This window comes from Nicrophorus vespilloides, unplaced genomic scaffold, assembly GCF_001412225.1.
Source record: "Nicrophorus vespilloides isolate i.1.1-1 unplaced genomic scaffold, Nicve_v1.0, whole genome shotgun sequence".
Classification (NCBI taxonomy): Eukaryota; Metazoa; Arthropoda; class Insecta; order Coleoptera; family Silphidae; genus Nicrophorus; species Nicrophorus vespilloides.
In genome coordinates this window covers 947,618-960,610 of record NW_017100101.1, presented here as the reverse complement: position 1 = coordinate 960,610, position 12,993 = coordinate 947,618, and the positions used below count along the sequence as shown (strand labels likewise).

The 12,993-nt window shown below is 32.8% G+C and overlaps 2 protein-coding genes across 4 annotated transcripts in view; one reads left to right on the top strand and one right to left on the bottom strand.

The window, feature by feature from the left end:
* Window positions 1-1,468, top strand: part of LOC108568038 (gephyrin) — a 53,956-nt gene extending 52,488 nt beyond the window's left edge. For 2 of the 3 annotated variants that reach the window (XM_017928890.1, XM_017928891.1), the window contains 6 exons: window positions 32-210; window positions 266-382; window positions 436-594; window positions 653-814; window positions 879-1,047; window positions 1,106-1,468. In XM_017928890.1, the coding sequence (XP_017784379.1) occupies window positions 32-210; window positions 266-382; window positions 436-594; window positions 653-814; window positions 879-1,047; window positions 1,106-1,360 (1,041 nt within the window). In that variant the 3' untranslated portion in view covers window positions 1,361-1,468. The remainder of the gene's footprint in view (window positions 1-31; window positions 211-265; window positions 383-435; window positions 595-652; window positions 815-878; window positions 1,048-1,105) is intronic. The other variant, XM_017928889.1, reaches the window with a different exon arrangement.
* A 4-nt stretch (window positions 1,469-1,472) lies between these two features.
* On the bottom strand, window positions 1,473-12,993 carry LOC108568041 (D-beta-hydroxybutyrate dehydrogenase, mitochondrial). Its single transcript, XM_017928894.1, has 5 exons — window positions 12,635-12,993; window positions 3,157-3,344; window positions 2,853-3,099; window positions 1,803-2,148; window positions 1,473-1,750 (listed from the first exon to the last, which is right to left on the bottom strand). Exons 2-5 carry the CDS (start codon window positions 3,340-3,342, stop codon window positions 1,570-1,572), a joined length of 960 nt encoding a protein of 319 aa, XP_017784383.1. The 5' UTR covers window positions 3,343-3,344; window positions 12,635-12,993; the 3' UTR covers window positions 1,473-1,569.

Here is a 12,993-nt window from a genome sequence, read left to right as displayed (position 1 = left end):
TTTCATCAGTTATTAATTTGAGTATTTTAAGCCCGATGTCAAGATTTTAAAACCTGGACAGATAGTTAGAATTAACACCGGTGCTCCGGTGCCTCCAGGAGCTGACGCCGTCGTCCAGGTAGAAGATACTAAAGTTCACATAAGTGATGCTAAAGGGGAGGAAATTACAGTGGAGATCTTGAAAGCACCGACCGTAGGTCAAGATATTAGGTATTTAGCTAAATTAATTAGTATTAGTACTAATATTGGACATTTTTAATTATAGACCAATTGGTAGCGATATTGGCTCGGACATGGAACTACTCAAAACAGGTGAAAGACTATCTTCGGCACATATAGGTCTGCTCGCAGCTATCGGCCGTACCAGCGTCAAAATCGAAAAGTCTGCATTAAGTATATACGTTTATAAATATTTATTGAATAATCGAATTTCAGGTCTGCGAAAATTGGAATACTGTCGACTGGAAACGAGCTACAATCTCCGCACGAATCCATCAAACCCGGAAAAATCCGGGACAGCAATAAGCTCACGCTGATCAACTTGCTTAAAGAATATGGATACAGCTCGAACGATTGTGGAATTTCTAAGGATAAGTACGAACTCAAAAGCGAGATTTAATTCGATGATCAATTTTCATTTTAAAACATGCAGCCCTGACGACGTGTTGTTGTCATTCATAAAAGCGTTCCGTTACAACGATGTTGTCATAACGACCGGAGGCGTTTCCATGGGAGAGCACGACGTTATCAAGAATGTTCTCATGGAGGATTTCGGCGCCGAAATTCTTTTTGGTAGAGTGAACATGAAGCCTGGGTAATACTACAAACATGATTATAGAGGAGATCTGAATTAGAATTATTATTTTTTTTTATCCTAGAAAGCCGACGACTTTCGCCAGACTCGAATTCGAGGGTAAAACAAAATTCGTTTTCGGACTGCCCGGTAATCCAGTTTCTGCAAGCGTCACATGCATCCTCTTCGTGATTCCCGGTTTATCGTTCTGCAGTAAAGCATTCTTCTCACATAGAACAATAAGCGTCCATCTCGTAAGTATATTAAATATAAAACGTAACAATTTTGTGATAAAATAATTTCTTATTGTAGAATGAAAAGCTATCGTTGGATCAGAGGCCGGAGTATGCTCGAGCCACGTACACAAAAACTGACGATGGACGATACGTTGCGAGAACAACAGGAAATCAAATTAGCAGCAAGCTTAATAGTTTCGTTGGCGCTAATTGTCTTTTGATTCTGCCAGGCCAAACGTCGGAGCAGAAAACACTACCCAAAGATTTCGAAGTTGAAGCCATAATACTTCCAACCCCAAACTTTAATTGCACTGAAGAAAATGAAATTTAGCTACTTCTAGTATTGTTAATGAGAATTATATAGAAAGGTGATACATTGGTATATAGATTTATAATTTTATTTACAGAAAAAGTATAAGAAATAAAACGTAGTACAAGTAAACAAAAAAAACATCCCTATACCTACTATATACACACAAAAAATAAAAATGTTAGGGTTGTTGATAAAATGTATATTGATTCGTAAACCAAAAGAAGGTCTTAAGCAGTAAAAATGTGCAGAGGCTTCCTCCACAGCTGCTTCTTAAGCAGGGTGTAATTTCGTTTGGGGTTTCCGCACGTTATCGCCACGTTTACAACGTGCAAAGCGGATGGCGGAAGGACAATGGGTTGGAACTCCAAATGGCCGAATATGTCCACGGAGACCTCGGCATCGGGTTTACTGAAATCATTATAGTTTAGAAGACTATTAACTCGTACGAATCTATTTCTACCTGATCAATTTCGGCGTTGTCAACATGAAATCCATGGAAAGACCTTTCGGGTTGAGCGTAATCACTTTCACTCCACTCGTGGCCAATTCCTCTCTAAGGGCATTGCTAGCGCCCTGAATTGCATACCTAGAGGCTGTGTATGCGACGAGACCAGCCTCTTCGCCTTCGGAATTTCCCAACGTTATGATCCTACCTTGTGATGAGCGTAATAAGGTTTGGAAGGTTCTTGCCACACGCAGCATTCCCACCACGTTTGTCCGCAGGATGGCGTCCCAATGGGTCACATCCTGCTGCTCCAATCGTCCTCTGTACATCACGCCGCTCGTATTAATAACCGCCCATAAACCTAAAACACATAAAATCAATCATATTTTTAGTTTAACAATAACCTATTTGCTAATTGAAATTTTATGATTTTGGAGTAGGATATCGATCAGTTACATGCAATAAAAATGGAATTAAAATAATTAAAATTATGAGATAACTTGTTAAAATGAATATTAAAACTCGGAAACAAATCATGTCGATAATTCTATCTTACTAAATCATATGTATAGAGCCAAACTATAAAAAGAGATTAAGTTAATAAAAATTAAAATAGTGTTGTTCTTCATTCTGATAAAATATTATGTAAGTTTAGTTGCAATACTTTAATATTAATCTTCTTTTACTAGTTGATAACTGTAACTGTTGCAATAAATATTGTCTGAATAAATGGACTTTAATGTATAATAGTGTTTTTTTTTAATTGATAGCCGAAAAATATGCATGTTTCACCACTTTGGCATGTATAATTATAGCAATTGCAGACGAGGAAATGTTGCAATAATTGATCGTACGGTTCGCTTCAATTGCAATTGAATATTATTAATGTTGGAGTACGATTTCCTCCTCATACCGCCGCCTGGCGTCTCGCATATGGTTTTTGGTTAAAAAATGCAAGCGACGTGCTTCCTTCCAAATACGAACAGAAACGAAAGTTGCCAAGACCAACAATGGCGAACGAACAATTGGAATTGTAATGGAATGAGTAGAATATTAATGTCTCACCGTCCTTTCCGGCCGGCAAATGCGCCCTGATTATGTCCACGGATTCATGCAGAAGGTCCTCCCTGTTAACATCCAAGGGCAAAGCCACTATAGTCCCCTGAAGACTTATAGATGCGAGACTCTCCCTGTGCTTCAACCATCCGCGGATAACCCTCGCTGACGCCGAATCATTCGAGTCACCAGAAGCGGCGCCATCCTTCAATCCTGCGAACACCCGGTATCCTCTATCGGCAAGATGAAGAGCTATCTGCGAACAAATAATAAAATGAAGAAATCTGGAAGGTTCTACATATGCAGTACTCACTTGCAGGCCTATGGCATTGTCGCAAGAGGTCACGAGGACGGGTTTTCCAGCGCCAGGTGAGCTCTCCTCGCTCTCCACTCCAGACTCTGGTTTTATCTTGCAGAGCAGGTACAGCAGAAGAGCACCGGCTATGGAAAAAAGCGCGACCAATTGCAGAGCAAGCACCAGAGCGGTCTGTTCATCCATCTCTGAAAGCACAACAATTTCATCACATAAACTTGATATTTATCCAACATATTTTTTTTAATAAAGAACAAAATTTCATGATAGATTTCTGCTAATAAATGAATCTAGCAGAAGTAATTAACATACTGTTATTAATGGATTCATACAATAATATAACACAAATTTGTATAATAGTACATTAAGTTGATGCACTTATACATTAATAATAGAAAAACAGGATTTTATATCTACTATAGAAATGCGTTGGACGCAGAAAAAATATAACAATATAAAAAATAACACACTTTTTATACTATAATCATTTTATATCATTGTCTCAACAAATAAAAACAATCATCCAACAAAGTAAAACTTTACCTGGATATAAATTTTCATGTATTCAAAGATGTTAAACGAAAGTTATTTAAAAAAAATGAATCTTCAAGTGACTAAATTATTTCAAATAAATTAATAAAGTAACGAATACAATTTTCCTACTTTCAAGCTACATTCGTCCTAAATTTGCTATAAAGAAATGAAAACAAGTTAATTTAAGGGACTGGCAATATTTGAACCTGAACTGGGTCAGCCAGATCTATTTAGCATGTAAAGCGTTTTGTCGGTGGGCGCGCATTGCTCGCTCATTCAGCCGTGGAAATTCCGAATTGCTTATGAAATTTTTGAAGGAAAACCAAACAGACAGGCAAAGACACAGAACCGCGAATAACGGAGTTCATTCCAATTGCATTTCACAATTTTGTAGAATCTAATAAAGAGACACAGCTTTTGAAGCAATAAACCAATCTGTGTCTGTAAACAACCAGAGATTTGTGCAGCAGCAGGTGCATCCAGAAAATGCGAACTAAAAATGTTCATTTAAATTCTCGAATTTTCCTATAAAATCGATGATTCAGTTGCGGCAACTCCATTTAATTGAATGGGAAATTAAAACAAAAGTAAAATAATTAACGCGAAAATATTGCGCTCGTACACGCACAGAAAAAAACACGGTAAATTCGAGAGCTCGAAAAGTGATTGCTTTTCATTAAATTCTTTTTTAACTTGACGTGAATTTAGTTTGGATTTTTAATAAAAGTTTAATTGCGACGAAATTTTAAGCCTGCGGCTACATCGTAATAACTCGGTGCTTTTAGAAAGGTTTTTGATCGAATTGCTCTTTCCACATTTGCTAGATTGAAAATGTTTAAATCGTACCAAATTAAAAAAAAATAAATTATATAATTCAGTATATTAAGACTAGTCCTTAAATAGGTCGAGTTATAGATATTCTGCAATCGTTACTGAACTTGGAAACCGGGGCGTCATGGTCGACGGTTCTTGCAATAAAGTTGTTAACTATTACAATTAAAAGATGTTCTTTAATGTCCACGATTACGTAAACCGCTCGTTGAGTGGCCTAATGAGAACTGATTTCAAATTGATCGAACGTTACAACTGAGAGGAGATTCCGCGGAAAAATTAATGTAGAATGGATACATCCTCATTAGAGAGGCGTGTTACGCAGATCGTTACGTAAACTCGATTATGATATGTAGAGTGTACCGAAGAGAGGAGCATGGGAATCCGTTCTTCCGGATCGTCGGTTAGAGATGGTCTGGTTAATTGGTAAATAGCCGTTCAAATGAAAAGATAAATAAAAATAAATAATTGTAAAGTTGTGCGATAGATTAAAGCGAACCAACGTTTATTCTCATTTAAACCGTTTGAAGAAGTGGCGATCATCGACTAATAAACCGAATTTCTCCATAATCAAGCAACAACAGACCGAAGAAAACGTCCGTGAAAGTTGACATTCAACTTATGCTTTCGGTTATAAAATTTCTTTTCGAAAATAAAGTCTCTATCGAGACGTTATGTTTCGCTGCACGAGAGAAACTTCGTTACAAATAAATTAATTTTATTAATTGGAATTTTCAACTAGGCATAAATCACAAAGCTCTTCAGCTGAATACACTTTTCACTCATCTTTATTCTATATACGGTAAGACCTCGTTTAGAGCTAACTCAATGCTGATTTGCTATAACACCGCTGGAAACTTTAAACAAGCTCAACATTTATCTGGATTCAAATTAGCGCGGCATTTCATTAATTCGTATATAATATGAATGTTCCCGAATATGGTCCCGCTATACAACAGAATCTATGCTTATTTTAGATGTAGATGAGCAGGATATTAAGGAGTTACTGCAGGTTTCTGATGATGGACTTACGAACGATGATCTTCAAGAACTGACAGAACAAGGAATTGAAGAACGCGAAAATAGTGATTCTGAAGACGTTGAATTAGAAGAACTTTCTACAGATTTTCTTAGAATAAGTTTAGAAACGATAACCGAAATCATTGATCAAATTGTAGCAAATGATCCAAATTTTGACAGGAGTGCAAAAGCAAGAAGAAGAGTTTTGCTTAATGAAAGAAAAACAAAGCGACAAATGACTCTAGATGATTTTATCGCCAAAAATATCTGAAGAGCCAGGACCTTCATCACAAAAGTAAACTTAATATTTCTATTTGCTATGTGTTAAGACAACCTAATATAATATTCCTCTTAATTCATTATAATTCAATACTGCAATGTATTAATCAAAAACTTCTTAACAATTACGAACTTACATTAAACTTTTCATACTCATTTTCATTCTGTATATAATTTGATTAATTTAGTTTTTTTTTTGCTGTTAGCATACATTTCATTACATAACTTACTGAATATGTAATTTCCATGTATATTTTTTTTTGGACAAAATGAAAATTAATGTAACGTTTATTCATTGCAACTAAAGTCATATTATTTTCGAGCAGTTTCATTAAAATATTCAAAGTATGAGCGTATATTGTGGTTGGTTAAGTGCGCACTCTGCATTTAATTGGATCCACGACAAGAACGAGACGGTAGATGTAGAGTCGTCGCACCGAAGGACATCCAGGACGTACATTAGCACATTAAAGCCAATTATACGCGGTTCTGTCGTTACTAGAGAGTGACATTACCATAATGCTATTTCGAAATCAGATTTTGCGTTTGCCTCCATTTGAATATACATTAAAAAGTAAAGAAAAACTGACCGTTTTCTATATGTAATTCGCACGTAATCTCTTACAGATTTATAATTAATATTATACCAATCACAAAAGACAAATTGTCTTGTATTTTGGATGAGATTGCAATTTTTTGAATACAAATTTAGTAGCTGAATTTTTTTGGTGAATTAAATTTATTTAATTATTCTAATTATTCTAATTAGTCAAATTAACTATAACAAAACAATTCAATCAGTTGTGTTATTTTTAATTTGACTAATTAGAATACTTTAAATAATCTTGTGCTAATCTTATAAGATTCACTTAAATATATATTAATGTGTTTATTTCAAATCTGAATTTGTTCTTAAGAAATTAAATTTAACTTTATTTAAATTTTTATTTAAAACTATATTTCTATTATCAATTGAATTTAACGATCAACTCTGTAGATTTGGAAGCTGTATGATTGGTTGATTGTCTGACTGTTTGGATAATTTGTTAATTGTCTGATTCTTCAATTAGTAATCAAAAGTTATCATTTGAATATCAACTAAATAAAATAGATAAGTATAGTATAGTATCAATTAATAATATCTTAAGTTGATGCAATTAATGAAAATTTTTCTAAATTTAATTTTATAATTCGATAGGAAAAATATATATACATAAAAAATCATTTAAATACTAGATTGAATCTTCCAATAATGAAGCTTCGATATAACGAAGTCCGCAATTTCAAACCCCATTAAACATAAATAATATTCCCATTATGACCAACGCCCGACAATAATCCGACAAAGTATGGGCAGAAGTTTTAGTTGAAGGAAATAACTTAATTTCTAAAGTTATCTAGATTCTAGATGACTCAATCAATAAGTTACGAAAATGTCGGTTTTTCAGTGAAAGATTTAGCAACGGAGACAAAGAATATGAAGACGACATTTATTTTTCCTACCGACAAAATAATAATAATTTAGGAAGAAATATTATTGTTAAGCTATCAGTGTTAAATGAAAACACAAACAATCACCTTAAGATTTATATTTTTAAATGTAATTCCATTCTGTATGTAATTTATTTACTATAACTTTTCTTTGTTTGCAACATTTTATTTTTCTTTTTCTAAGTGGAGAAACGTATTCTCCTAGTATTCTTATCTCCAAAAAATGAAGCTTCGCTTAACGAACTAAGTAAACATTTTTTTTAGTAATCTTTATCTTTCTTTAAATAATTAAACTCTTCTCTTGCAATTACCAATATCAACTCAGACGACCTTATTATGACTACCAGGCTTTGCAACGTCTCGGAAAGTTTACAGAACAATGAGTTCAGTTCCACTTGGCATCGTTTCTAATACAAGTAGTAAATGGCATCTCCCGTGTACACTGTAACTGTTTCTCGAAAGCTCCAATTGACCATAAAAAAAAGACACGGAGTCATAGCAATAATGCCAGGCTCGCAGATGGCTTGTTGCAACAGTTCTCGGTGATTTAGATCTGAATGCTGCCGTTCGATGTTTGTAGACCGAAACCAGATGGACGTGAATATGCGAACGCCGTGAAACTACACGTTTATATAAACGCAATACATACTTATCATCGATTCAATTGAATAATTTACAAAAAATAAATAAAATAAAAAACTTTACATGCAACTTAAAACCGTCGCAAAAGAGAAATTACTTTAATCATTTCTTTGAACTTACTAAATTTCTAAAATCATTATGAATGGGTCTGATAATTTGTTATTAGCAACAACAAAAGCGGTTGATCTTTACAAAACAGTTAATTAGAAATGCTACAAATTATGAGCGTACTCCAATTAGATTTTTAATAAATACTTATTGAGTTAGTCCGTGTTTGTAATTAGAAAGTTCTCGTTTGATTCGAATACGTTAAATTATTTTTTTTAAGTTACACGCAAATAAAATACTGTTCAAACAATTGATTAGTTACAGAAAAATCGTAATCGACTCGCGTAATTTTTACGGCGATCAGCGTAAACAGCGAAGTGGAATTCCTTGACTTTATTTTTTGTGCTTTTTCTCGCACTCGTAAACGTCTCCATGAATATTTATTGCTAGTTAACCATCAATTCGCACAATGTATTTAAACTGTATTTTTCGATTACTATTATTATTATCAATTACAAAAAACGTAATTATTTAATGCTAATTGCGTTGATGCAAACTTTCTCATTTTAAATTATTTCCTGAACATGTGGTCAATGTAATAAATCTTTCATGATATATTGAATTCTTACTTTCAAAATGAGTATAAAGTTTGTTTAAATAGCAAGTAAATTGATTTTGATATATTTTTTTTTATTACATTTTCAAGTTTATTTTATGGATAAAGCGTATGTGAGAAAAAATAGTAATAAAAAAAGTAGTTTATATTTATTTTAGGGAGACTAATAGCCAAATGGTTCCCTACCCACGATCGAAACGGCGCTGATTTGAATCCTGGTCAAGCCAGGCCCTTTGTGAGCACTCTCGGTGCTTGCAGCAAATGAATGAGGTTTAGCATAAGGACCATTTCAGCCAAGTCGATGGACAATTTTACATTGTTGAACAGATTTTGAATAAAATTATACGATATAAAAATATATTTATTTTGGAGGAATAAATAGCAGAATAATTTTAAAATGAAATGAGAAAATATAGAGTTTACAATATTTGAAAACTGTATAATTACAAAACATAAGTTTTTTTTAGAAATCATAAGTATTGTAGTCAATTTATAAGATTCTTTATAAATAGAATTAAATAAAAATAATATTTTTATGTCTGATTACCTCAATATCAACATTGATACTCTATATCTACAATATTTCACTGTAAAAGTTATTTATTTTATTTATTTTGAAGGTATTTCCTTAGCCTTTCAGATAGATGCACGTTTTGGTTTGTAATTATTTGTCAAATTGTCTTTTGCAGATTACATTTCGTAAAACATGGATAACACAAACATTATTGTTTTTTTCTTCAAGTATTAGTTCCATCGTTTAACTAATGCAGCACAGATAACTAGAAGTGTCAACGATGTGTCAAGTACTAATAAACACAAAGTACGTCGATGGTTTGTGAAGTTCCGATCTGGCGATTTTGATCTTCAAAATGAACCACGTGGCGATCTGACAATAAGATGGTTAATGATGAGCTGAAAGCTGCATTGGAAACGGATAAATCTCAAACTACGCGTGAATTAGCAGTAAAGTTAGATTTTTTGACATTTTTCGACAATTTCAATTATTGGATAATGACGAAGTGCCAAAATACACTCCGAAAGTAACTATTCACAAAAAAAAGTATCTGTTTAGTGGTCCAACGCTCCAAGGTCTCATAAATGTTTTGCACTACAGCTTTTGGGAACTGGTTAAATGATTCAGGTGGATAACTACTGTAACCAAATAGGCAAAATGAGGATGAAGCTTGAGATTAAGCATCCGAGTTTTGTGAATAGAGATAGGTCAAACCTCTTGTAGGACAACGCTAGATCACATACCTCACAAATAACATTGCTCAAACTACACAAGCTTTCTGTATTTGTAAACATTCTGTCACACAATTTTCAACTTGGGATAGACGAGTGATAGGACCACTTCTTGCAAGAAAAAATATTGAATTCCCAACAAACTGTTGGAAACGCCTTTTGCAATTTTATCACTCGCTCTTCAGGCTTTTTTGCTGCTGACATTAACAAGCTGACAAAACTCTATTGTTAGTTTTGGTGCAAACTTTGGTTAATTATACTTCTTCTTGTTGAATTTTACCAATGAGTGTAGATAATTTATTCATAAAAAAAATAATTTACTAATTTAAATGCGTTAGTTTATGAATATGATCAAATTATAGAATAAATTATATATTATAAAAATATGATTAAAATAATTTAATTATAATGAAAATTTGAATGATTTTTTTTAAGCTTTGGAATTTCATTGAAATAAGAAACATAATGTAACAACTATCACCTTTCTCTGAATAGAAATTCAATGTAAAGTACAATGGATCTGGTCAGCGTGAGTCATGAAACGATTTCGAATTGAGTCACTAAAATAGATAAGACTATTATGTTTTCTTACAAAGTCCTTTCGCATAGTTTCGCTTCGATCAGTGCGGAATCCGCACTATGCGTTGCATTGCTATATAGAAGTTAATCTTTTCAACTGATATTCCTACACGTTTCAATAAAATAATTGAGATGATCTATACTTTGATTATAGCTGAATAAGCCACGAAGCGATAAATATTTATACTGCATTTCTATAACATTCAATTAAACTTTGAAAATCGTAAAATATTCAATAATACAGATACAGTCTTACTGTATCTGCAAACAGCCAAAAATAAACAAATTTTACTTCAATTTTAAGTTGTATTTATAGTAATGTGCATTAAAACTTATGTTTTTTATAAAACAAACATTTGTACATAGAAATATTAAGTTTATTTTTGTGCTGAAGGTTGTGCTGGCTCTTCTGATATTTTTGATTTTTTGGCGATAAAATCGTCTAGACTCAATTGCCGCTTTCTTTTTCTTTGATTAAACAAATTTTGGTAGCAGGCGACACTCCTCTTCTTTGTTTTGCACTCCTGTCAAAATTTGGATCATTCGCTACAATTTAATCAACGATTTCGGTTCTCGTTTCTAAACTTTTTCTAAGAAAATCTGTAGTTCTTTCGGTTCATCGTCTTCACAACGACTATTTTCGCGTTCTTCAATTCCTTGTTCTACCAGTCCTTGAAGGTCGTCGTTAGTAAGGCTCTCACTAGAAACCTAACTCCTTAATATCCTTCTCATCTACATCTCAAACAAGCATAGATTCTGAGGAAGCACAGCGCTATGTGTGAGGGAATAATCGTATTATATACGAATCAATGAAATGCCGCGATAAGGTTTCCATCAAACCACGTTATTATAGCAAATCGGCGTTAATCGAGGCAGCGCTAAACGAGGTCTTACTATACTTTTTTATAAACTGAAATATTTAGCACATAGAATTAACTTGCTGTGCAAGTTTCAGCTGCGCGTATGAAAACGATGGAATAATCCGACAACGAAACTGGGTTTTTAACAGCGTATGCAAGATTTGCATATTGCTAGTTATTCCGAACTCGCATCGGACGCGACGCTAGATTTTCCAATGACCGAGCGAAATGTAATCAGAAAATAATTCAATTAATGTGCACGAAACGCACACACACAAAAAAAGTTAAGAATATTCAATAAAAAGTAAAATAATTAATGAAATGATAAAATCAAAATATTAATAATGAAAATAGTAGTAGTTTTGGAGCGTGAACTTGCATAAATCACGTTTGCCCAATTCCATAGAGGAGAACGAACGCGAAATGCATTTATTTACAAATAAATTCCGTACGAACCGTTTTGGGATTTCGTGAAAGTTAAACGACGCGAAGCAATCAAACGTATTTAGTACTGCAGATGCGACGATTTATTGGCGATTAAATTTCACTTATTAGATAAAAGTAGTTTCGATGTACAAATAAAAATATCATTACATTTTGTTCACCGTAAACGAAATTTTAATTTCCATATTATCAATTAAAAATCTTATTCTCTAGACAATGATTTAATAATAGAAACTTTATTTTGTTATGTATATCAAATAATTACGTTTATTTTTTGTAAACATCTATATATTTCAAAATACTGACATTTTTATTAGTTTTTTTTTCAATATTTAGATTAATTTAAAATTTCAATATTTCTAATTATGAGATTATTTTTTTGTAAAATTTTATATTTTTCGAAATGTAAATTAAATCAAAATTTAATTATTTCCTAGTGACAATAATTATTGAAATAATAATAGAGATTTTAATTATTAATTTATTCTGTAAACAATAAATAATTATGTTTTATATTAATATTTATCAGTTGAAAATTGAAATATTTCTGATAAATTTGGTTTAATTCAAATGTGTTTACACATTTGGATCCCCCTATTTGGCCCCAATTTGGTATGTTTTAATTGTTATTTCGATTCGTAAATAATTACGTATTCATTAATATAATATTGAATTTCAAATTGTGATAATAATAATTAAAATAATATTTAAAAGTAAAGAAACCGTTAACAAAATTATGTGCTAAATATATTTGATGATAAGATTTAGTGTTAGTAAATTATAATTGTGTTTTTTTTTTCAATTTAATAGTTATTTTGCATCAAAGTAATCATATTTGATAGGCTATTAATTGATACGTTAAATGGTTTGTTATTAAATTGGTACTCACGTGAAAGTAAAGTTTGTTAGAGGAAAGTAATCCAAGTATAAAAGAGGGAGCGTTAAGTATAGCGATTGTCTGTTTTTGTTTGCGTCTATATAGATTTATTTGAACGATGACAAAACAATTGTTATGATGCACCTCCGATTGAACAATGCACGACGCTTCCTGGCGAAAACATAATGAGCGTGTCGTGAAGGTGAGTCGTTTCGATTGATGATCTCACGACGGTAAGTGAACACCGACTCGGAAAGGCGGAGTAGCGAAGAGAAGAAGGTAGGTTAACTTAGTTGGATGGGAAGGTAGAGAGGTAGAGGTATGTATGCGCTCGGCTCGAACACCGTCAAGAAACTGGTGTTGTCGGCGAC

Coding starts and splice junctions, on each gene's coding strand:
- LOC108568041 (XM_017928894.1), bottom strand. CDS start 3,342: ATGGATGAACAGACCGCTCTGGTGCTTGCTCTGCAATTGGTCGCGCTT. Junction 2,149..2,852: donor TTTGCCGGCCGGAAAGGACG/GTGAGACATTAA, acceptor TATGTGTTTTAG/GTTTATGGGCGGTTATTAAT. Junction 1,751..1,802: donor ACAACGCCGAAATTGATCAG/GTAGAAATAGAT, acceptor TAATGATTTCAG/TAAACCCGATGCCGAGGTCT.